Here is a 26,526-nt window from a genome sequence, read left to right as displayed (position 1 = left end):
TTACACTTCAGATGGTGTATCAATACACCCAGTCACTACAAAGATACAGGCGTCCTTCCTAACTCACTTGCCGGAAAGGAAGGAAACTCCTCAGGGATTTCACCAGCTGTAATCGTTGCCAAAGGTGCTTCTACAAAGTGTTGACTCGGGTGTGAATACTTACGTAAATTTGATCAAATGTAATTTTCAATACATTTGCAAAAAATCATAAAAACATGTTTTCACTTTGTCATTATGCGGTATTTTGTGTAGATGGTTGTGATTATTTCTTCTTTTTTTTTAAATCCATTTTGAATTCAGGCTGTAACACAGCAAAATGTGGAATAAGTTAAGGGGTATGAATACTTTCTGAAGACACTGTAGACGACCCACAGACAAATGACCGGCCAGCCACCGCACACAGATCTAGGACTGTATTCACAAAGTGTCTCAGAGTAGCATTGCCAGTCCCTTTTGTCCATGTAGTCAGCAAATGCAGCTACTGTTTCAGCACTGAGGACTGGACCCCTGTTCGACTACTCATTATAAGACCCATGTAATAAATAGTTGTGGAGATGATTTGTCTTTATATTGAATTGTTGTGTCTATTTATGCCGTTTGATTACGGGGAATATGATGGAACGTAGCCTATATATCATGCTGTACAATATGTGTAACCGCAGTGTTTTCATGAGACTAGTGCATACAGTGGTTCCTCATTTCAAAGTTGCTTCAAACAGCAGTATGGCATGCGGTATGCTGTGAGGTATGCTGTGATATGCTTCGGTGAGTCGCAGTGCTTGCCGTTAATGCTCATTTAAACCACAAGAGGGCATCTTTGAGCATATCTACTCCATCTGGTCTATCGTTCTTTCTTTAATGAAAACACATCTTGATGAACAAATACTGTATATGCTTCTTTCTATTGGATATACAGTATATAAATCATGACCTATTATAAGTTGTTTTGATTATTATGTGGATTATATATTACATTTACATATTGATGCATTTTTGTTAGGGCAAATCGGGTCTGTGATAATGAGTTAGAAATGTCAAACTTCTTGTGTCAGGTGAACTGTTGTGTCCTCAACTGCCTGCTAATTTTGTTCAAGCATTTTAGGAATAAAAACAAATGAAACGCAACATGTTGGCTAAAGCAATTGCAATCCCGAATGCATGCGACTGTTTTTAACCTGGGCTGTACTATTAATGTGTTTGTTGTGTTGTTTACACTGTTCCAAATGATACACATTTTTTGGGGTAATCTAACAGCACGTTTGACACACATACCCTAATTACAATTACAACCCTATTCCTTCTTATTATTATTATTACAATAATTCATATCATTATAACAATAAGTAATGTCATCATCATTAGTAGGCTTAGTAGACTTGTATCGAGCTGTAGGCCTAATTTTCATTTAACCTTTATTTAACTAGGCAAGTCAGTTAAGAATTAATTTTTATTTACAATGACGGCCTACCCGGCCAAACCAACCCGGACAACGCTGGGCCAATTGTGCGCCTCCCTATGGGACTCCCAATCACGGCCAGATGTGATACAGCCTGGAATTGAACCAGGGTCTGTAATGACGCCTCCAGCACTGAGATGCAGTGCCTTAGACCGCTGCGCCACTCGGGAGCCCCTAAGAGTGGGCATTTTCGGGTAGCCTACGTGTAGCTATACCTAAAAGATCCATTAAATACATTTCAAGTCCCTAAAAATATAAATAAACTCAGCAAGTCTATTCAGCTTTTAGCCCATTACAGGTGGATGGCTTCTGTTTTATTCCAATAATAGGTTAGGCCGAACGATTTACACCTGGCCCTTCAGACCACCAAGGTGAATGTGACTGTACATCAAATGTTGCAATGGTAAAACATTTTGATAACTATGATTTTAGCCTGACACGATCACTTTGCCTACTCTTAATTCTAGACTTATATGTTGGCATGCATAACGTTATTTAACCAATTCTGATATTTTGAATGATGTGATAGGAATCGCACCGCATCATACAGTATTATGCTGTATAATAATAATAACATGATGTAGGTTCATGAAATAATCTAAAGGAAAATGTGAGTATTTATTAGCGTATTGGTTATAAGTATTTCAGGCATATCATGTATATTAGGCCTCATGTAAAAACATTGTCAAAAGCGCTAGAGATACTGTTGCATGTAGGTCTAGATCATTTATGGGTTGATCATATAGAAATATCAAAGCATTCTTTCAACAACTCCAAAGCAATTGCTTGTCTATGGCGCCATAACCACTGACTCACTGCCTTTTTCTATTACCAAGACACCTGCTGGTAACTCTTAACTGTTTAGGACAGCTCATGAGATCTCCAATATATATGTCAACTAGGTGGAACTCTTATGACTAAAGATTCTTTATGCATAACAAGTTACGCTATTAAGACTAAACAGGACGCGCTCTTAGTCTTACAGCTCGATGGTAGTTATACAAGGCTACTATAAAATTCCTACTAATGACATTACTTATTCTAATGATGACCATAATATGTATTGTAATAACAATAAGGAGATTAAAAAGGAGGGTACTGAAGTGAGAGCTGCTTGCATATTATGTGTGACAAACCGTTACTGTTAGATTATAATATTATTCTTCTGCCCGTTTGGAACAGTGTAAACAACACTAAATAAATGATAAGTAATACCAGAGAGTCTGTTCTAACAAAAAAAAAGTCAAGCCTTTATTACAGCATGGCAAAGACTAGAAACATAATACCCCATAATGACAAAGCGAAAACGTTTTTTTAGACATTTTTGTAAAATAAGTAAAAGGGTCTAAATACTTCTGTAAATGTGATATTTCAGTTTTTTATTTTTAATACATAGAAAATTCTAAAAACCTGTTTTTGCATTGTCATTATGGGGTATTGTGTAGATACAGTGCAGTCGGAAAGTATTCAGAACCCTTGACTTTTTCCATGTTTTGTTACATTACAGCCTTACCCCCCCTCAACAATCTACACACAATACCCCATAGTGACAAAGCAAAAACAGGTTTTTAGAAATGTTTTCAAACGTGCATACATATACACTGCTCAAAAAAATAAAGGGAACACTTAAACAACACAATGTAACTCCAAGTCAATCACACTTCTGTGAAATCAAACTGTCCACTTAGGAAGCAACACTGATTGACAATAAATGTCACATGCTGTTGTGCAAATGGAATAGACAACAGGTGGAAATTATAGGCAATTAGCAAGACACCCCCAATAAAGGAGTGGTTCTGCAGGTGGTGACCACAGACCACTTCTCAGTTCCTATGCTTCCTGTCTGATGTTTTGGTCACTTTTGAATGCTGGTGGTGCTTTCACTCTAGTGGTAGCATGAGACGGAGTCTACAACCCACACAAGTGGCTCAGGTAGTGCAGCTCATCCATACATTTTAGTCATTTAGCAGACGCTCTTATCCAGAGCAACTTACAGTAGTGAGTGCATACATTTCATTTCATGCCTTTTTTTTTTGTACTGGCCCCCCGTGGGAATCGAACTCACAACCCTGGCGTTGCAAACACCATGCTCTACCAACTGAGCCACAGGGAAGGCCCATCCAGGATGGCACATCAATGCGAGCTGTGGCAAGAAGGTTTGCTGTGTCTGTCAGCGTAGTGTCCAGAGCATGGAGGCGCTACCAGGAGACAGGCCAGTACATCAGGAGACGTGGAGGAGGCCGTAGGAGGGCAACAACCCAGCAGCAGGACCGTTACCGCTGCCTTTGTGCAAGGAGGAGCAGGAGGAGCACTGCCAGAGCCCTGCAAAATGACCTCCAGCAGGCCACAAATGTGCATGTGTCTGCTCAAACGGTCAGAAACAGACTCCATGAGGGTGGTATGAGGGCCCGACGTCCACAGGTGGGGGTTGTGCTTACAGCCCAACACCGTGCAGGACGTTTGACATTTGCCAGAGAACACCAAGGTTGGCAAATTCGCCACTGGCGCCCTGTGCTCTTCACAGATGAAAGCAGGTTCACACTGAGCACATGTGACAGACGTGACAGAGTCTGGAGACGCCGTGGAGAACGTTCTGCTGCCTGCAACATCCTCCAGCATGACCGGTTTGGCGGGGGGTCAGTCATGGTGTGGGGTGGCATTTCTTTGGGGAACGCACAGCCCTCCATGTGCTCGCCAGAGGTAGCCTGACTGCCATTAGGTACCGAGATGAGATCCTCAGACCCCTTGTGAGACCATATGCTGGTGCGGTTGGCCCTGGGTTCCTCCTAATGCAAGACAATGCTAGACCTCATGTGGCTGGAGTGTGTCAGCAGTTCCTGCAAGAGGAAGGCATTGATGCTATGGACTGGCCCGCCCGTTCCCCAGACCTGAATCCAATTGAGCACATCTGGGACATCATGTCTCGCTCCATCCACCAACGCCACGCCTGAGTTAAAGTTGCTTTAGGCCACTCATTCCAGAGTGGTCATAATTTTGTAAAGTGGCTGTACTATTGTTCCATTTCCTTCATAATGCTATGGGCATTGAAACATGTTAGCCTATTCTATTGTTCCTACCGCTCTAACCTCTAGGCTACCCACCACTCCAAACTCAAATTTCTTGTATTCTACATCTCAAAAAAAATGTATTGTCTTGTTTTTATTTTGGCTCTCAAAATGTGTGTAGTTAACAGTAGGTCAAGAATCGAATCAATGTCCTCACTCAGCCCATCTGTATTCACAACTATTTTGCCATCACACAACTTCAGGCAGGAATGTGACCTCTTTATACACTTTATCACAGAGCAAGCCAAAGCCACTATCAGCAATACGCGAGGAGTTATTTATTACATAACTTAAAAAGGCCCACTGATATTTACAGCCAATTTTTGATTCATTTACACAAATCAGACTTTCTAATAAGCCAGTTATACGTGTTCGCAAGTTGTGGTATGAGAAAGGAGAAAGAAGGAAGAGGTAAAGTACCGTTCACTGTTGCAACCAATGGCTTCCTGCGCTCGCGTTGTTGCAACCAATGGCTTCCTGCACTCGCGTGTCATATCCAACCACCATGCCACGGCTACCAAAGTCTGGGAAAGACCTGGCCAGGTATTTGTACATACCCTGCAGTGAGGAGGAATGGAATGATGAGGCCATGTCTATATGATGTTTTCCCATTAACCTTCATGTTTTCACTTTGTATAGGAGGTAAGGAAAACTCTGGCAGGTGGGTGGGTTGTTAGACTGTGGGTGCTCCGCCCCTTGAGACAGTTTGTCACAATACCAGAATTTTGCCTTCGATACCAGGTTAAGTATCGCTATACTCGATACCATCACGAGATGATACCAAAACGATATTAGCCAAAGTCACAGAATGGCACTTGATCCTGTTAGGTTCTTATTGTTCAGAGTAAATAACACAGACTCTAGAGAAGCTTTAACCAAGTTTAATTCTGCCCACAGAGTCTGTACAGCTGTAATTCAGACAACCCAACATTTCTCCCATCACAGATATATGTATCACACTTAAGACACTCCTTCTCTCCAATCCTTACATTTTACGGTTCTTCAGGAAAAGAGTAACAGGATACTAAACCCTTATTACTCCCTTCAGGGGATCTGACCTCAACCCCTCCTTCGCTTAGTCCACAGATGTCCATCTGTCTCCCTATAGCAATCCTTTGATCTCCTCCCGTCCACCCAGCACATTCCACAGCCACTCAGTCTATCTACAGATCTCACTCCTTAATATACTATGAGTCTGATCTATCATGTCTTTAATATCTCAATGTTCAAAATGTCGAATCCGACAATCCAGACAGAATCTCAGCTACTGCTCTGTTCAAACGTATTTATTTCATTTCATTTTTACGTACATTTTCCAGACACAGCCATGTATGCATTAATCAATCAATTATACAATCAATTTGACTTTGTTTTTACCAATTGAACTACATTACAAAATAGTAATAATTTATTTGAATGTAAATCTCTATTGATAAACTGGGTAAATCAAGTTGTGGCTTGGGCCAATTCACAACACAGGTGAATGCATATTCAATAGGAGTGTGTGTGCATGCATGGAGTTCTTGAGCTGTTTTTGGCTGATTTCATGGGGCTACAGATAGGGTTGCAAAATTCCTGGGACTTTTAATCAATTACCTAGTTTTACCTAAATCCCGGAGCAAAAAATCCAGATACCGCCAACCAGGATTTCTGGAAAACCAAGGAATTTATTGAAAGTTCCGGGAATTTTACAAACCTAGCTACAGATAATATGTTTCCCTTCCATTTAGGCCTCATTTTATTGTACTGATCAACAACATTTGCATAGAACCAGTAATGATTTCATTCAGAAAGCAAGAGGGGTGCGACACTTTTCACACACACAAGACATGCAGTTTGCTCAGGAAATAGATTGTCTCTGGCTGATGGAGCGACGTGGCGAGACCGATTAAGTAAATTAAATGTTTTGTGGCAATCAGCATATTCTGCGTTACGGCACATAATCACAAACAAAGCACTTGTGAATTGATGTTAGCTTCAGCTGTAAACTAGCAAGGGAAGTTAGCCAACAAAGTAATTTCTTGCATTGTAAAGTGGTCTAGCCTGTGTGATCCCTTATTGACATCACTTGTTAAATCTACTTCAGTCAGTGTAGGTGAAGGGGAGGAGACAGGTTAAAGAAGGATTGTTAAGCCATGAGACAATGATTGTGCATGTGTGCCATTAAGAGGGTGAATGGGCAAGACATATTTACAGTTGAAGTCAAAAGTTTACATACACTTAGGTTGGAGTCATTAAAACTCGTTTTTCAACCACTCCACAAACTTCTTGTTAACAAACTATAGTTTTGGCAAGTCGGTTAGGACATCTACTTTGTGCATGACACAAGTAATTTTTCCAACAATTGTTTACAGACAGATTATTTCACTGTATCACAATTCCAGTGGGTCAGAAGTTTACATACAGTCAACTTAGTGTGCCTTTAAACAGCTTGGAAAATTCCAGAAGATGATGTCATGGCTTTAGAAGCTTCTGATAGGCTAATTGACATCATTTGAGTCAAGTGGAGCTGTACCTGTGGATGTATTTCAAGGCCTACCTTCAAACTCAGTGCCTCTTTGCTTGACATCATGGGAAAATCAAAAGAAATCAGCCAACACCTCAGAAAAAAATGGTAGACCTCCACAAGTCTGGTTCATCCTTGGGAGCAATTTCCAAACGCCTGAAGGTACCACGTTCATCTGTACAAACAATAGTACGCAAGTATAAACACCATGGGACCACGCAGCCATCATACCGCTCAGGAAGGAGACGCGTTCTGTCTCCTAGAGATGAATGTACTTTGGTACGAAAAGTGCAAATCAATCCTAGAACAACAGCAAAGGACCTTGTGAAGATGCTGGAGGAAACAGGTACAAAAGTATCTATATCCACAGTAAAACAAGCCCTATATCGACAACCTGAAAGGCCGCTCAGCAAGGAAGAAGCCACTGCTCCAAAACCGTCATAAAAAGCCAGACTACGGTTTGAAACTGCACATGGGGACAAAGATCGTACTTTTTGGAGAAATGTCCTCTGGTCTGATGAAACAAAAATAGAACTGTTAGGCCATAATGACCATCGTTATGTTTGGAGGAAAAAAGGGGAGGCTTGCAAGCCGAAGAACACCATCCCAACAGTGAAGCACGGGGTGGCAGCATCATGTTGTGGGGGTGTTTTGCTGCAGGATGGACTGGTGCACTTCACAAAATAGATGGCATCATGAGGCGGGAAAATTATGTGGATATATTGAGGCAACATCTCAAGACATCAGTCAGGAAGTTAAAGCTTGGTCACAAATGGGTCTTCCAAATGGACAATGACCCCAAGCATACTTCCAAAGTTGTGGCAAAATGGCTTAAGGACAACAAAGTCAAGGTATTGGAGTGGCCATCACAAAGCCCTGACCTCAATCCTATAGAAAATGTGTGGGCAGAACTGAAAAAGCGTGTACAAGCAAGGAGGCCTACAAACCTGACTCAGTTACACTAGCTCTGTCAGGAGGAATGGGCCAGAATTCACCCAACTTATTGTGGGAAGCTTGTGGAAGGCTACCCAAAACATTTGACCCAAGTTAAACAATTTAAAGGCAATGCTACCAAATACTAATTGAGTGTATGTAAACTTCTGACCCACTGGGAATGTAACGAAAGAAATAAAAGCTGAAATAAATCATTCTCTCTACTATTATTCTGACATTTCACATTCTTAAAATAAAGTGGTGATCCTAACTGACCTAAGACAGGGAATTTTTACTAGGATTAAATGTCAGAAATTGTGAAAAACTGAATTTAAATGTATTTGGCTAAGGTGTATGTAAACTTCCGACTTCAACTGTAAGCACCTTTAAACGGGGTAGGTGCCAGGCACACCGATTTGTGTCAAGAACTGCAACGTTGCTGGGTTTTCCCACGCTTAACAGTCTCCTGTGTGTATCATGAATGATCCACCCCCCCAAAGGACATCCAGCCAACTTGACAACTGTGGGAAGCATGACTCAACATGGGCCAACATCCACATGGAACGCTTTCAACACCTTGTAGAGTCCATGCCCCGAGAAATGAAGGCTGTTCTGAGGGCAAAAGGGGATGCAACTCAATATTAACAAGGTGTTCCTAATGTTTTGTACAAACACTGAGTATACCAAACATTAGGAACACCTTGCTAATATTGAGTTGCAACCCCCCTCAGACAACGACCCTAAGCACACAGCCAAGATAATGCAGGAGTGGCTTATGGACAAGTCTCTGAATGTCCTTGGGTGGCCAACTACAGCCCAGACTTTAACATCTCCGGAGAGACCTGAAAATAGCTGTGCACCGACGCTCCCCATCCAACCAGACAGAGCTTGAGAGGATCTACAGAGAATGAGAGAAACTCTTTCACCTTTTCATTACGGTGTATTGTGTGTAGATTGAGGGAAAAAAGCAATTTAATCAATGTTAGAATAAGGCTGTAAACTAACAAAATGTTGAAAAAGTCAAGGGGTCTGAAAACTTTCCGAATGCACTGTATAAATCCAAGGTTGATGATTTACTGCCACAGAGGACCTCAGCTCTTCCAATTTTGTTGTTGTTGATCTGTAACCAGGAAGTCACTCCCCTGTACACAATGTCATATAGCTGAGTGAGTCTATACCTTTAACATAACTTGCTCAGAGAAGGAAACTATTATTAACCTGTGTGGACTGGATGATTGTCATATCCTTTTTGAGGGCAAAGCCTACGCCCATGGCTGCCCTCAGCCCTGCCGTCCCAAATGCCATCCTGCAGCACAGCCTAATCTCCTCCACTTGCCTATCCTGCAATAGGGCCTCTATCTGAGCTCTGGTCCATCGATTCTGAATGGGAAAGAACATCACAAATTAGCTACACATTCAGCATTCTCTTAACGACATCGTTAATGTCATGTCAACACAGTTACACACCACTTAATTTAAGACTAACTTGCTTATTGATTGAGTCAAATATACAATACCCACTGCTTCAGCATTATGGTTGAGCTACACTGGAACTGAACAAAAATAATATTTTTTGTTGCTAAATGTAGCCTAATCTTGTTTGATAAATAAGCATTTGTTGATACAGAATATCCTTTTAAATCTAGACATACAGTACCAGTCATAAGTTTGGAAACACCTACTCATTCCAGGGTTTTTCTTTATTTTTACTATTTTCTACATTGTAGAATAATAGTGAAGACATCAAAACTATGAAATAATACACATGGAATCATGTAGTAACCAAACTTTTGACTGGTACTGTAGATCTGGGCTCTCACAGTTCCATGCTGCATCTGACAGTCCGAGTCAAGTTAAGGGGTCAGACAGATCCATTGCTTTTACACCCTTTCTAAACTAGGGTGGCAGTGCGAGTGTTTGGTGTGGAGTAGAGGCTGCATGAGCCTGGCACTGTACTTTTTCATTGGTAATGAGAAAAATAGGTACAATTGTAGCCTGGGTACCAGACTTGTTTGTGCTAACATTCCCCCCCTTATCATATGCCAAAATGTTTGGCATAATGACAAGGAGTGGAATGTTAGCACAAACAGATCCTGCCCTCATTTATTTAATTATTATTTTTAACATTTTGGTATTTTATGCAGAGCAATATGGGTTTGACAGATGTTCTTACCTAGTCGGCTTGGGATTTGAACCAGCAACCTTAAGGTTACTGCTCTAACGTTCTTAACCGCTAGGCTACCTGCCACGAATATGCAAGAAACTACACACTGCAGGGATTTCAGAAGACCATATGGATTTTGCTCACTGACCTTATCCACTGGTAAATAGCCTTATCAAGTCGCACGTCCCCAGTTGCATGGCCATTTAGGTCCAGTTCTCCATAGCAGGATATTGTGCAGCAAAACATCAAGCTAGCTAGCTACGTAGATAACGTTAACCAACGTTAGTTTACAAAACTAGCAGGCTAGCAATAGGCCAGGCAGGGCAGAACGTCCCTAGTTATCGGTCTTGACGTCTGTTTGCTTTGGCTATGTAGCTAGATAGAGCTAGCTACATATCTAAAATAGAATCATCAGCCAAGATAAGAAATGTATTATCTAATAAACCGTTTGGACGCTACCTAGCTTGACTCGCTAGAGTGGTGGTGTTGTTGAGCGACCGAGCTAACTAGCTACACCATGCCATCTTATCTGCAGTGGTCATCTGGCTGGGGTAATCACCCTTGAAACGCAGTAAACTCGGTCGTTATAATGAGTTATCTAGCGTAGCAACATAATGGCCCCGCATTACCACGCTTGTCCTATCTTGGCACTCAAGTTGTCTTTATTACTGTTAAACTAGTTAGTTCGCTACCTTAGTCCTTGTTTAAGCAGACTGAGGTTCGGTTACCACAGCCACAAAGCCAACATTGGCTATGTCGTAAAAATTCATGAAATCAAAATGAGCTTTTTGGTCTTAAATTAAGGTTAGCAGTGTGGTTAAGGTTCGTTTTAAAATCTATTACATTTTAGAAATAGTCGGGGTTTAGCCATCATTATGACTTTGTGACTGTGGTAACTAGTGACGACCAACAAGCCTTCAGTCGCGCTACATTATTATTATTATTATTTTTAACCTTTACTAAACTAGGCAAGTCAGTTAAGAACAAATTCGTATTTACACTGACGCATACAGCGGCCAAACCCGGACGACGCTGGGCCAAATGAGCGCAGCCCTATGTGACTCCCAATCACGGCCGGTAGTGACGCCTCTAGCACGGAGACGCAGTGCATTAGACCGCCACATTTACCCCCACCATAACAAACAGCGGTCGTACGCCCTCATAGCACAATCTGGGAAACATAGTTTCTTAGCTGACAGGTGAGAGAGGACAACATTTTATGATTGCGAAAATATACATGTGAAATTTACCGAGCAGAGTTGATTCATTATTAGAATATTCTCCATGATGCAGTGTGCAGTCAAACTGATCACTGAACGTTTCCAGCAGTCGTGGGATGGATTCTTCAATAGAGACATCTCTTCCCAGTTCTTGACTGAGGGATGTGACACCTTTCCCTACAATCCCACAAGGCACAATGTTTTCAAACCAGCCCATATCTGTGTTGCAGTTCAGTGCCAAGCCATGAGATGTTATGTATCTCCCACAATGGATTCCTGAAAGAGGAAACATTGACTGGAATATCAAGAATGACATACTGTAGCTTTGTTGTTGTAAACATTGCAAAAATGGGGTAATCATTCATTTAGAAGGTTAACCTACCTATGGCACATATCTTGTTGTCTCCAACCCAGACCCCAGTGTTTGGGGAGGTGGATGCTTTTATCCCATACTTTCTGCAAAGGTCGATGACAGTCCTCTCCAGCTCACACACGTACCATCGCACGCTTTTCTTGAAGCAGCCCAAGTTGAGAATTGGGTAGCACACCAACTGCCCTGGACCATGGAACGTTATGAGTCCGCCACGGTTGCTACGAAAGAATTCCGCACCAAGGAGTTTGAGTCTTTGCTCCTCTTCGAATGGGTATAGTGCCTGTCTGATCCCAATGGTGTAGACTGGCGGGTGTTCACATAGTAGCAGCGCATTGTGCAATTTGTCTTTAGAATCCAGATGTCTCCTGACATAGAGTTGCTGTACCTGTAATGCACGCCCATAGGAAATACGACCCAACTGGATCACTTCAACTGCTGCTTTTGAAGGGTACATTTTTGATGATAATTGAGTGTAAACTCCTTACTCAAGGTTTTCAGGAGACAGACAATGCCAAGTTTCTATTGTGAAGAACATAACGTACAGTAGTAAGACTGACCATACAGCTCGCCTCTCACAACGAACGTTGCATCCATGATGCAGGTTATCCAGTGTCGATTACTTGTAGATGGGGGCAGATACGTTGAACGTCGCTGGTCGACTAATGTTAAATTGACATCATGTGTAGTCTGTTTGATCATGACTGGACAATGGCGACATAATCAATAGTGTGCATACTTGACATCCATGCCATGGGCGCAGCCATATTAGATTCGTTATTTTATCTTTAATGGTGGTTCAACCAGCTGAGTGGTGCGTTATCGCCACCAACTGGACGGGGTTGTAACCGCAAGGCTTTCTGATATGAGGCACAGAGGGTTACGTTACCGCCCTCTGGCGTTGTAGTGTTCGAACAACATCAGAGACAAAATATTTATGTGCCCCCCTCTGAATACTTTGAAAATGCATACTTCCTTGCTCCTTTCCCTAAGGTAAAATCTGGTAGGCTTATAGTGGATTTGTGAAAGTTAATACAACCCCTTGCTTTCACCCATCTGTCCTGTTAGATCCAGGATATGGAGACAATGATACATTGATTTCATCAGTACCTGAACCAGGACTGGGTGTTGGGGGTAGAGGTGGTATCTACCGTACCTTCTTGTCAATTTCCCTCCATCTACACTGACCTGAAAAATCAGGACTGGTAAAAGCATATGCCAGGTAGGATAGGGGGCCCACACCACATTGCTTTCACCTATCCAGTATTTTTAAATCAGTGCAGATGAAAGGAATGGAATGAAGGAGTAAATGTAGATGATTGTCATGCAGCCCTTATTGGTTCCTTGAGTGTTTAAATTAAGTGGGGAGGCATAAGTCTTACATCAGGCGGAATCCATTTTTTCTTTCACTAGTAGCTCTAACATTATTCAGACAAGAGCAAGAAGGGCCGATCTAAGAATAGGCTAATGTAATTACACATGATTTGATTCAATTCCAATGTGTACTTCCCACTGGTCCCCATGTTCCAGGTCAGTTTTTTCCCCTCCTTATTTGAAGCACAAGCTCTGACTCATGACTACTAGTCTTATCAAGTTAACTGGGTCTGATTGCAAAGAATAGACTAACCCTGAGAGAAACTGTCACATTGCAACTCTTCTAAAGAACAGTCAACATCAGCAAATCATCATGAAATATCACTGCACGATGCTCTTGGTGCTCCTCACTTTCTTGGCCATCGCATGTAAGTCTTGAAAACTACCCTCTTGTGAAACAGACAAGGTCAGAATTACTGAAATTATTATTGACTCATCTAGCTGTTTGAGTGATATTTTGCTATTTAGTTTTACCACAGACCATCATTTGCAAGTCTTTAAACTGTTACAATACTGTAAAACTATTAATTGTTGCTCAGCAGATACATTTTCTCTGGTGATAAATACGTAATTGCTATAAACATCTAAGAAACTATTTATAATTCTGTACCTACGTTTCATGAACATGTGAAAGGTAATTTAATAGAATGAAGATACTTAAAATGATACAAAGGCAAATAAAAACATCCTGTTTTTTAAATGACAGGTGATGTAAATGAGGCAGCTGCATTTCCAATTCCATGGGGATGCTCAAACTACAGCGGGGTCTGCCGTGCTGTCTGTCTGTCAGCAGAACTACCATTTGGACCTTTTGGATGTGCTAAAGGATTTGTGTATGTTTATTGTTACCGTGATTAATGTTATCAAATTACTGTAGTAGTGTGTACATAAAATGTGATGCATAGGCTCGGTTTGAGAGCTACGATGTGTACTTTTCAAAATGCTGTGTTGTGTTGAATATTGATTTAGCGGTTGCCAATGTAAAGTGCTACTATTAAAACATCTGTCTCTCTTTCAGATGCTGTGTCGCCCACGTCTTCTAAATCTCTTCAGTTTTTGTCCCGCGCCTAAACTTCCAGCTAAATCAATGCAACAGTTGCTTATCTATGCACTTTGGCATTTATCATCTTGCAATTGAAGACAGTGATTATAAGACATGCATTCACAGATACTCCCTTGGTCTGCATTGATGTTCCTCCAACTTTTCTTCAATTCCAACTACTCTGGCATGATTATCACACATACAACATGTTTTGAAATTAAATGGTTTGACATTTTAAAACACTACTTCAAAATAAAATGAGAATGGAAAATATTACATTGCTGTTGAGTAATACTGGCTATGATGTGGTTGGGCAGTGTAGAGAGCAACTTGAGCTAAGCCTGAAGCTGAGGCAACAATGCAATCCGATCTCTAAAGCCTTGTTCACATTGGCAGTTTGACTCAAATGTGAACTCAAATCCTATTTATTTGCATATCTGATTCAAATCTGTTCTTTTTCCTGCAGTCTGAACAGCCAAAAAGCACATGGAATCAGATATTTCAAGCAACATTTCAAACCACCTTTGCAGGTGGTTTGAAGTCAGATACAAATCTGATTCCTAGCCATGTGACTTGTGTCTGAATGGTCAAATCTGATTTATTTTCCCGCAAGTTGTTTTTAGACTGTTATTCAGCATATCTTGTTGTTGCTAGCTACGCTGTTGAACGTTTGACAAGAACATGTGGTAGCTAACTAGCTTGTTAATGGTTTACAAACAAATTAATGAATGTGCTAGAAAGCTAAACAACTGCCTAGCTAGCTAGTTGACCTCTGTGGCCAGGGCTCTCAACTTTTTTCCCTCACCCTCCCGGTACTGTCCCGAAGCGTAATTTCAACTTTCCAAAACTGAACCATCCCAAAATTAAAATGCTTTTTAAAATGTTTTGATATGCCAACATGGGTCTAGGTCATTTGCAGTGCTTTTAAAGTAATTGGTGTATTTCTGAGACAGATACAGTTTGTATTACATACACTTCATTTGTTAGTTAAAAAAACTTTGCATCTTAATGAAATCAGACAACATTATTAATAATAATTTATTAATTGAACATGTTAACCCCATGTATACAATATATCTAAGAGAGAACAATCTTATTTCAAACTGGTTACTGAATAAACATAAGTTAGACATTTACATTCCAGCACCAGCTGCCCCATGAAACATAACACAACAATATACAATAAAGAATGTATGTGTGTGTGTGTTCCCCAGCCTTCACTGTCTGCTTCACCCTCCCTCTTCAGTCACTGAAGAATGGTCACTTGACCTTTTTGAGCGCCACCACTTGCTAACGGCCAGGGCCAAAATGTATCTTTTTGGAACATAAAGAAAAAATCTGCCAGCCAATCAGATTTACCTGCCAAAATATAATTTTTTGCTGAAATTACACACAAAAAACAGATGAGCATGCCCTGTAATGTTTCTAAAAAATATATATTACTAGTAAAAAGTGATGTGGTATATTGTTTCATTTCATTTTTTTGTGACCTGAGTCATTTAACCAAAATGTCACAGATTGGACATATTTTCACCTGCCCCTTTAAGACCAGGAGGTTACCGTGGTCATGTTTATGCCTGTGAGATTGAGAGTCGGATAGTATCTGCATTGCTTATCTTCCCTAACAGCATAGCTAAGGGAATAATCCCACCCCAAATGTTTTAAACCTATTTTTTTTTTATAGCTCAGTGCAGCTGCCTTAGCTTCACAAGTAATCAGGTGTGTAGTGCAGTGCTCCCTCACTTTTTTCAATTTGAGAATACAAGGGAAATTTATTCTGATCAATTCTAAATAAAATTATATTTCATTGCAACAAACATTCCATGGAAAAACAAGAGAATGACAAACCAAATAAATATGTAGGCTACAGTAGCCTAGAGGTAGGTAAATGGTGTTTTCCCTGTCTTCTCTCTGGCGAATAATGAAGAACTGTAGGCTACGTGTGTGCACTGCAGAGGCCCATTGGATGCTTGACAACTTTAGAACGTTAAAAAAAGAAAGTCACCGGTCTGCCTTGATGTTCAGAAAACTCCACCGACCTGCTCTTGCACAGTGGAACCCAGAACAATAATATGATGTAACGCCCTGGCCATAGAGAGGGTTTTTTGTTCTCTATTTTTGGTTAGGCCAGGGTGTGACATGGGTGGGCGTTGTAGGTTTCTTTTTCTATGTTGGTGGTTTTCTTTGTTTCGGCCGTGTATGGCTCTCAATCAGGAACAGGTGTAGATCGTTGTTGCTGATTGAGAGTCATACATAGGCAGTCTGTTTTTCCTTTGGGGTTTGTGGGTGAATGCTTTCTGTTTAGTTGTAAGTACCTGACGGAACTGTCGGCTGTCATTTTTGTTTAATTTGTAAAGTGTTCATTTTTGCATTAAATTTCAAGATGAACACATCCTCCGCTGCACCTTGGTCTCATTCTGACGACGGCCGTTACATATGACCACTTGTTACAGCAACACCATTCTGCCGAGCACACCCAAACCAGAGTGGCCACCGTAAAGACCAAGAGCCTGACACTCTCTGGAAGTTGCTGTAGCCCTGCTTGGGATCTTTAGCCTATGTTGAATATTGGTTGAGACGCACGGCCCGTTAGGGTAGTCTATGTCAGGGTTGGAAATTGGAAATGTGAATTGGGACAAGTTGAAGGTAATTGTAAAAACGGCAAGCTCATCTCCTTTCCAAGACCCCAACTTTCTTTTGGAATAAGGTCACGCCAATCATTTTATTACTACACAACAGTGCCGTCATACATCCCTTTTCTCTCCATCTGCAGAGCTCTTAAGCCACGTAGAGAAGCTCTGGCAGTTGGATACGCTACCGTACAGGAGTGAGAAGCTCATCACACAGTCCAGACAAGATGTAGAAGCCATGCATCTACTGGAGAAGACAGTCAGGGTTGAAGTGGATGTGGTTCAAAAGGTACACCACTCCCCTTTTGTGGAAGAAGTACTGGCTCATCTGCGAGGGACAGAGAAGCGTCTGTCCAAGGATCCAGAGAAAGGAGCAGTGTACAACGCAGAGGTTCACAAGTTGGTGGAGTCCGGCCACGTTAAGAAGGTATACCTAGTAGCAGTCGAAGAGTACCAGGGTTGGTACATTCCCCATCATATGGTCCATCACAATGGGAAAATCAGAGTTGTCTTCAACTGTCCTTCAACTACAAGGGCAAGAGCGAAAACGAACAACTCTTTCCCGGACCCACCTTGGGAGCCACTCTGTTTGGAGTCCTTCTCCGTTTCCAGGGAACACTGGCCATCAGCAGTGACAAAGGGGATTTTCCATCAAGTCCGCCTGCTACCCGAAGACCAGCCTCTTCTCCGGTTTGTGTGGCGAGACCTAAACCATGATGATTGCCCTGATGTCTATGAGTGGCAGGTTCTTCCCTTTGGGATGACATGTAGCCTCTGCTGCGCCACATTTGCCTTCCAGAAGCATATGTTCGACCACAGTGAGCCTGAAGAAGATGTGCGCTTTTCTGTAAAACGCTATTTCTATGTAGACAACTGTCTACAAAGCCTCCCCTCTGCAGGTGCAGCCAAGAAACTGGTGTACAAGCAGAAGCACCTTCTTGCTGAAGGAGGATTCGATCTACGCCAGTGGGCCAACAATCTCCAGCAGTCATCGAACACCTACCTCAAGAGTCCAGGGCTGAGAGCAGTGAGCTGTGGTTCACCCAGGATGGTGTGGAACCCCAAGAGCATACCTTTGGATTACAATGGCAATGTCTGTCCGACACTATTGGCTACAAGCAAGGTCACATGGAGAAAGTTGAACCCACCATATAATCGGATCCTTGCCAGCCAGTAGGATCCACTCGGCTTCATAGTCCCATACACCACACAGGCCAAGGTTGTGGTCCCGAGGCTCTAGAATAAGAAAAGAGGGTGGGATTACCCTGACCTACCTGAAGATCTTCTCCAAGTGTGGCTTATTTGGGAGAACAAACTTCCACAGCTGTCTCAGGTCACACTGACAAGGTGTTACGTCAGCCCGACCTGGATCTTCCAACCAGCACAACAAGTGTTCATGTCTTCAGTGATGCCTCAGAACGTGCATATGGTGCCGTTGCGTACCTCCGTACTGAAAACACCAATGGACGGATCCAAGTGGCATTCCATGCATCAAGATGAAGAGTGGCCCCGAACGACAACAGTCGATGCCAAGACTTGAGCTCTGCGCTGCACTCACCGGTGCCCAGCTGGCCGTGATCATCCGAAAAGAACTCACCCTGGGAATCCATGAGGTCAAGTACTGGTCGGATTCTACAACAGCCTTAACCTGGCTCCAGTCAGACTCCTGCAGGTACAAAGTATTTGTAGGCACAAGAGTCACAGAAATACAGGAGCTTATGGACCACAGGCCCAAAAATCCAGCTGACGATATCAAATACTGCAAGATGCCATCTCAGCTTTCAGAACACAACCGTTGGAGTCAAGGTCCTCCATTCCTGTGCTAGGCCCAGTCATCCTGGCTGAGAAGACCAGGCCAAGTACCTTCTGACGAAGCAGAGGATCTGCGGAAGCCTACCTTCTGTGGACTCCTGTCAGCGGACACCAAGTCGTCTCTCCCCGATGTTGCCCAGTTCAATACTTTCCATGAGCTGGTGTAAGCCACAGTGCACTTGCAATATGGGGTGGCCAGTAGTGCAGACAGACCTTCAGCCGACGATTTCAAGCAAACAGAACTCAGAAGTACTCAGACATGCTCAGTCAGAGCTTCCCAGATGACCTCTCCCTACTAGAGTCAGGCAAGACAATCTCCCCAAGCAGCCATCTGCTCCTCACTTTGCTACCTGCCAACTTTAAGGTTTTTACTTTTTAATTACGTTTATATTTGTAGTTTTCCCTCGATCGACTTTTTTCATTCAACTTTTTCCCTCCAGACGCTTTATCTGGACGTGGTTCGTCAGGACCTCCACCGACCGAAGCTAAGTAGTAACATTAACATGATGCCTTCTAATTGCAGTCGCTGTACTCATAATGTACAGGAGAACGATCGCCTTACGGCGAGGATAGCTGTGCTACAAGCCCAGCTTCAGACGCAATCGTTAGGCAAGGGTAATTTAAGTGTAGGAAAAAATGAAACAGCGTCTGTGCCACCAGTAAGTACAGATAGTAGTATAAATCCCCTTGCACAGTCCCCGCAGCCGGACAACTTTCTCATGGCTTCTGGAAGGAAATGCTGTAGGAATGCTCAACCGGTGTCACTCATTCAGCCCACAGAAACTTTCAACCGGCTCTCCCCATTAAGCAGCGAGTCGGAGTCAGAGGCCGAGCCTTCGGAGCCAGAGGCTGAGCCTCCTCCCGTTACGGGGTCTGAGACGCCGAAGCCTCCCATCATTAGCTCTGACAAATTGAAAACCCTAGTCATTGGCGACTCCATTACCCGCAGTATTAGACTTAAAACGAATCATCCAGCGATCATACACTGTTTACCAGGGGGCAGGGCTACCGACGTTAAGGCTAATCTGAAGATGGTGCTGGCTAAAGCTAAAACTGGCGAGTGTAGAGAGTATAGGGATATTGTTATCCACGTCGGCACCAACGATGTTAGGATGAAACAGTCAGAGGTCACCAAGCGCAACATAGCTTCAGCGTGTAAATCAGCTAGAAAGATGTGTCGGCATCGAGTAATTGTCTCTGGCCCCCTCCCAGTTAGGGGGAGTGATGAGCTCTACAGCAGAGTCTCACAACTGGCTGTTAGCCAGCCTGCCAGCTTAATGGAGTCTGCCATTAGCACAGTCAGTGTAGTCAGCTCTGCTATCCCCATTGAGACCGTGTCTGTGCCTTGACCTAGGTTGGGCAAAACTAAACATGATGGTGTTCGCCTTAGCAATATCACTGGAATAAAGACCTCCTCCATTCCTGCCATTATTGAAAGAGATTGTGATACCTCACATCTCAAAATAGGGCTACTTAATGTTAGATCCCTCACTTCCAAGGCAGTTATAGTCAATTAACTAATCACTGATCATAATCTTGATGTGATTGGCCTGACTGAAACATGGCTTAAGCCTGATTAATTTACTGTGTTAAATGAGGCCTCACCTCCTGGTTACACTAGTGAACATATCCCCCGCTCATCCCACAAAGGCGGAGGTGTTGCTAACATTTAGGATAGCAAATTTCAATTTACAAAAAAAAAGACGTTTCGTCTTTTGAGCTTCTAGTCATGAAATCTATGCAGTCTACTCAATCACTTTGTATAGCTACTGTTTACAGGCGTCCTGGGCCATATACAGCGTTCCTCACTGAGTTCCCTGAATTCCTATCGGACCTTGTAGTCATGGCAGATAATATTAGATAATAATTTTTGGTGACTTTAATATTCACATGGAAAAGTCCACAGACCCACTCCAAAAGGCTTTCAGAGCCATCGTCGACTCAGTGGGTTTTGTCCAACATGTCTCTGGACCTACTCACTGCCACAGTCATACTCTGGACCTAGTTTTGTCCCGTGGAATAAATGTTGTGGATTTTAATGTTTTTCCTCATAATCCTGGACTATCGGATCACCATTTTATTACGTTTACAATTGCAACAAATAATCTGCTCAGACCCCAACCAAGGATTATCAAAAGTCGTGCTATAAATTCTTGGACAACCCAAAGATTCCTAGATGCCCTTCCAGACTCCCTCCGCCTACCCAAGGGCGTCAGAGTACAAAAATCAGTTAACCACCTAACTGAGGAACTCAATTTAACCTTGCGCAATATCCTAGATGCAGTCGCACCCCTAAAAACCAAAAACATTTTTCTTAAGAAACTAGCTCCCTGGTATACAGAAAATACCAAAGAATTTGATCATATTACTCCAGTGCTAGCCTCTCTACACTGGCTTCCTGTTAAGGCAAGGGCTGACTTCAAGGTTTTACTGCTAACCTACAAAGCATTACATGGGCTTGCTCCTACCCATCTTTCCGATTTGGTCTTGCCGTACATACCTACATGTACGCTACGGTCACAAGACGCAGGCCTCCTAACTGTCCCTAGAATTTCTAAGCAAACAGCTGGAGGCAGGGCTTTCTCCTATAGAGCTCCATTTTTATGGAATGGTCTGCCTACTCTCTGCCTCTAACCCTATTACAGGGGCCGAGTCACTGGCTTACTGGTGCTCTTCCATGCCGTCCCTAGGAGGGTTGCGTCACTTGAGTGGGTTGAGTCACTGACGTGATCTTTCTGTCCGGGTTGACACCCCCCTTGGGTTGTGCAGTGGCGGAGATCTTTGTGGGCTATACTCGGCCTTGTCTCAGGATGGTAAGTTGGTGGTTGAAGATATCCCTCTAGTGGTGTGGGGGCTGTGCTTTGGCAAAGTGGGTGGGGTTATATCCTGCCTATTTGGCCCTGTCCGGGGGTATCGTCGGATGGGGCCACAGTGTCTCCCGACCCCTCCTGTCTCAGCCATTTATGCTGCAGTAGTTTATGTGTTGGGGGGCTAGGGTCAGTCTGTTATATCTGGAGTATTTCTCCTGTCTTATCCGGTGTCCTGTGTGAATTTAAGTTTGCTCTCTAATTCTTTCTCGGAGGATCTGAGCCCTATGCCTCAGGACTACCTGGCCTGATGACTCCTTGCTGTCCCCAGCCCACCTGGACATGCTGTTGCTCCAGTTTCAACTGTTCTGCCTGCGGCTATGGAACCCTGACCTGTTTACCGGACGTGCTACCTGTCCCAGACCTGCTGTTTACAACTCTCTAGAGACAGCAGGAGCAGTAGAGATACTCTGAATGATCGGCTATGAAAAGCCAACTGACATTTACTCCTGAGGTGCTGACCTATTTCATCCTTGACGACCACTGTGATTGTTATTATTTGACCCTGCTGGTCATCTATGAACATTTGAACATCTTGGCCATGTTCTGTTATAATCTCCACCCAGCACAGCCAGGAGAGGACTGGCCACCCCTCATAGCCTGGTTCCTCTCTAGGTTTCTTCCTAGGTTCTGTCCTTTCTAGGAAGTTTTTCCTAGCCACTGTGCTTCTACACCTGCATTACTTGCTGTTTGGGGCTTTAGACTGGGTTTCTGTACAGCACTTTGTGACATCAGCTGATGTAAGAAGGGTTTTATAAATACATTTGATTGATTGATTGATCTGGTGATGCTGGCCCCGGAGTATGATAACGACACCAGACTGATTCATGTTGGAGGTAGGCTTTGGAGGTGTGACCAGCTGGGCCCTGACATTCTTCACCCATTGGTTCTGGACCCAGGTCATCCACTCACCAGGTTGCTGATCAAGAAATATGATGAGCAGCTGAGGCACCCGGGCCCAGAGAGGGTGTTTGCTGAGTTAAGTCGAAGGTTCTGGGTTCTGAGAGGGAGGGCAGCCATTCAACGATTTCAGCTTGTACATGTACATGACCAACCGGGCTGTACACGTGGATCTACTGACAAACATGGAGTCTGATTCGTTGCTAATGGCATTGAGACGCTACATCGCTTGAAGAGGAAAACCCTTTGAGATCCTGTCTGATCAAGGAACAAATCTCAAGGAAAGGGAGAGAGCTACAAGAGGCCTTCATGACTCTCCACCCAGGAGCAGTTAGCCAGTCAGAAGATTCACTTCGCCTTCAACCCACCAAGTGCACCACACTTTGGAGGATGCTGGAAGAGGGAGAGCAGATCCATCAAGACTGCCGTGCAAACTACCCTTGGTGCGCAGACAATCTCCGAAGAGGTGCTGAGGACTGTTCTAATTGAAATAGAAGGGATCTTAAACTCCAAGCCCTTGGGATATGTGTCGTCGGACATCGCAGATACGGATCCAATCACTCCTAACTCTTCTCATGGGGCGGCCAGACTCGTCACTACCACAGGTTGTCTACCCAGAGTCTGAACTGCTCAGTCGCAAAAGATGGAGACACAGCCAGGTTCTAGCCGACCATTTCTGGCACTGCTTCACAAGGAAATACTTACCCACACTTCAAGGCCGCCATAATGGCTTCTAAACCTGCATTGCTTACTGTTTGGGGTTTTAGGCTGGGTTTTGTACAGCACTTTGAGATATCAGCTGATGTAAGAAGGGCTTTATAAATATATTTGATTTGATTTCAGGATAAGGAAGACCTTGTAGTTGGGACCGTTGTGATGATCAGTCTCCTAGGGCACTCTGGCAAGTTGGATCTGTCAAGTCAGCTATCCCTGGAGCAGATGCGAAAGTGAGGACAGCAGAGATCCAAGTTTAGGACAGAACCTACGTCAGGCCTGTTGCTCGACTCATCCAGCTGCCCGCCCTTCCTCAAGAAGGTACTAACCCTTAGCTGGCTTGTCAGTTGAAGCAAATATGTAAAATCCATTTGGTGGCAGCTGTAAAAACGGGCAGCTCATTTCCTTTCCAAGACCCCAACTTTCTTTTGGTTTTCCTACTGGAATAAAGTCATGCCAATCAGCAGCCTTTTTCCAGGGATTTAGCTTAATACCCAACCAGGCAGGCCTCAGGCATTCTGATGTCCAACCTGTTTTTCTCTCCTGCTTATTCTACCTCGTTAGAATACATTTATTTTCTTTCTGATGTTTGTGCGTGCAGCAAAATCTAAGTGCCAAATCCTGATGTCTTGTTGTTTGGAGCTAAATAGTGTCTGTTGTAAATGTGTTCCATTTGTGTTAAACTAGCTTTCGTACTCCCGCTAGCATTAGCATTGTCATCCGGAATGCTAAATAGCGATTAGCATTTGTCTGTGGTGCTAGGCTATTTTCGGTTGTAGATCGCTCATGCTTATTATGTTTTATAATGTGTAGATATTTCTACATTGCTCTATTGTTCTTTGTGCATCAAGCATGTTGTCACGTCCTGACCATAGTAAGATGTTATTTTCTATGGTAGAGTAGGTCAGGGTGTGACAGGGGGTGTTTTTCTATGTTTTGTATTTCTATGTTCATGTTCTAATTTTGTATTTCTATGTTGGTTTTGTTTGGGATGATCTCCAATTAGAGGCAGCTGGTCCTCGTTGTCTCTAATTGGAGATCATACTTAAGTAGGGTTTTTTTCCACCTGGGTTTGTGGGAAATTAGTTTTGAGTAGTGTCTGTTTCACCTCTGCGTCACGTTTTTTTTTTTTTTGTCATTCAAGTTTATTTATGTATTGCATAGTTTCACAGTATAAATAAAATGTGGAATAACACACAAGCTGCACTTTGGTCCGCTCATTCCTAAGACAACCGTGACAGAATCTCCCACCACCAATGGACCAAGCAGCGTGCCCTGGAGAGACAGGAATGGACCTGGGAGGAGATACTGGACGGGAAAGGACCCTGGAGTCAGGCTGGGGATTATCGCCGTCCTAAGGAGGAGATTGAGGCAGCGAAGGCGGAGCGGCGATATTATGAGGCACTATACCAACCACGAGGCAAGTGCAAGAGGCAGCCCTCCCCAAAAAATTTGGGGGGCACACGGGGAGATTGGCAGAGTCAGGGTGGAGACCTGAGCCAACTTCCCGTGCTTACCGTGGAGAGCCGAGGGGTGAACCAGAGCCAGTCAGGGAGTCGAGTGAGGAGCTCGAACGCAAGATTCCGGAGCGAGGAGCTGACGTGGAGAGCGCTGAGGAGCGTGACATCAGTCCAGTGCGTCCTGTGCTACCTCCCCGCACTCGCCCTGAGGTGCGCGTCATCAATCCGGTTCCACCTGTACCAGTTCCACGCATCAGGCCTCCAGTGCGCCTCCACAGCCCAGTACGTCCTGTGCCTCCTCCTCGCACTCGCCCTGAGGTGCGTGTTACCAGTCTGACGCCACCTGTGCCAGCCCCACGCATCAGGCCTCCAGTGCGCATTCCCAGCCCGGAGCTTCCGGCGACAGTTCCCAGCCCGGAGCCTCCGGCGGCGGCCTGCAGCCCGGAACCTCCAGCGGCGGCCTGCAGCCCGGAACCTCCAGCGGCGGCCTGCAGCCCAGAACCTCCGGCGATGATCCATGGTCCGGTGGCACAGAAGCAGAGGGATCAGCAGGCGGAGCGGGGGTTACGCCCCGAACCAGAGCGATCCGCGGGATAAGAAGGTTATGTGTACTGCACCAGAGCCGCCATAGACAGTAGTTACCCACCCTACCCTCCCTTTTGTTTTTTTTGGGGGGGGTTTGTTGTTGTTTTGTTTAGGTGCGGTCGGAGTCCTGACCATAGTAAGATGTTATTTTCTATGGTAGAGTAGGCCAGGGTGTGACGGGTGTTCTAGTTTTGTATTTCTGTGTTGGTTTTGTTTGGGATGATCTCCAATTAGAGGCAGCTGGTCCTTGTTGTCTCTAATTGGAGATCGTACTTAAGTAGGGTTTTTTTCCACCTGGGTTTGGAGATTAGTTTTGAGTAGTGTCTGTTTCACCTCTGCGTCACGTTTTTTTTTTTTGTCATTCGAGTTTATTTATGTATTGCATAGTTTCACAGTATAAATAAAATGTGGAACACACGCTGCACTTTGGTCCGCTCATTCCTACGACAACCGTGACACGTGTTTGGGTCCATATAGCCTGTTTTTGTTGTTGACATGCAAATAGGCATATTTTTCCCCATACTGTGCTATAGCCCAAGTTCTCTTTTCATTACAGAGCTACAATTAGTATCAGAGAGTGATGTTGTATGCGTGTGTGGATCCTCATTAAACCCTTGAGCTACTGCTTCCTCGCGTTCTGATCGGACACCCTGTGGTGGTTGCTACCGGACTAAAATTCAGCGCCTAATTTGTTTATCCCTTTTTATTGGTCATGCGAATTCATAAACAACCCCTATTTTTCAGTAAATTGCATTTAGGTTATAGTTTATTGAGATGCTTGAATACACCACACAAAAAGCTTGTTTTCCTGCAATTCTTTGTAGTAGTGATTTATGTTCACTACTTGGTCAATTGATTTGACGATTAAATCTATGCAAATAAATTACATGAATTGATAGTTCATCCCTATTTTTTTTATTCTGTAATAGGTATATTGTAACCATGTGTCCAAGCTAATCAAATCAAAGTTTATTTAGCGCTGTCCTTTTAGAACCAGGAAGGGCGCTCCAATAGAAAACTCATCAAGATCTGTTGCCTATGTCTAATATTCCAACTCATCACTGATCATTATTATTACAAATAGAAGATTCTCACAATGGTGCTCTTTTAGGAAAGTTACATCAAAGCTGAATCAATGTCTGGAGAGATCACATTACGATTAATTAGTATTTTATATAACAGAACTGAACAATATAGCAGGCCTATAACATTACCGTTACACCAAAAACACCTAATTTATAATGTTATTTTAGGATGGTTAACTGAAGCTGAGTAGTCAAAGATATATCATCCACCAAAACGCTGAGCCACTATGCAGGATACAGTATATGCTTTGATTGAAACAAAATACAAGAAAGGCTAATAGTTTTGACATCATCTGCTCTAATTCACTCACGAAACAGTAAATCAAGAAGATTGAAATGCATA

The 26,526-nt window shown here is 43.3% G+C and overlaps 1 protein-coding gene and 1 long non-coding RNA gene across 3 annotated transcripts; one reads left to right on the top strand and one right to left on the bottom strand.

The window, feature by feature from the left end:
* Positions 1 to 9,064: 9,064 nt before the first annotated feature.
* lipt2 (lipoyl(octanoyl) transferase 2) lies at positions 9,065 to 12,500 on the bottom strand. 2 transcript variants are annotated; one of them, XM_029714407.1, is made up of 3 exons: positions 11,727 to 12,500; positions 11,375 to 11,620; positions 9,065 to 9,340 (listed from the first exon to the last, which is right to left on the bottom strand). In XM_029714407.1, the coding sequence occupies exons 1-3, from the start codon at positions 12,169 to 12,171 to the stop codon at positions 9,297 to 9,299; spliced, it is 735 nt and encodes a 244-aa protein (XP_029570267.1). In that variant the 5' UTR covers positions 12,172 to 12,500; the 3' UTR covers positions 9,065 to 9,296. The 2 variants fall into 2 exon arrangements, with proteins under 2 accessions (XP_029570267.1, XP_029570268.1); XM_029714408.1 differs by having other exon boundaries at positions 11,375 to 11,521.
* Positions 12,501 to 13,264: 764 nt separating this feature from the next.
* On the top strand, positions 13,265 to 14,406 carry LOC115162903 (uncharacterized). Its single transcript, XR_003869663.1, has 3 exons — positions 13,265 to 13,456; positions 13,795 to 13,921; positions 14,107 to 14,406. It is a non-coding gene; the product is annotated as an uncharacterized LOC115162903 (long non-coding RNA).
* The last annotated feature ends 12,120 nt before the right edge of the window (positions 14,407 to 26,526 follow it).

Source organism: Salmo trutta, chromosome 26 (genome assembly GCF_901001165.1).
Source record: "Salmo trutta chromosome 26, fSalTru1.1, whole genome shotgun sequence".
NCBI classification, from domain to species: domain Eukaryota; kingdom Metazoa; phylum Chordata; class Actinopteri; order Salmoniformes; family Salmonidae; genus Salmo; species Salmo trutta.
Note: the sequence above shows the minus strand (reverse complement) of the source record. Positions and strands in the feature narration are given on the sequence as shown.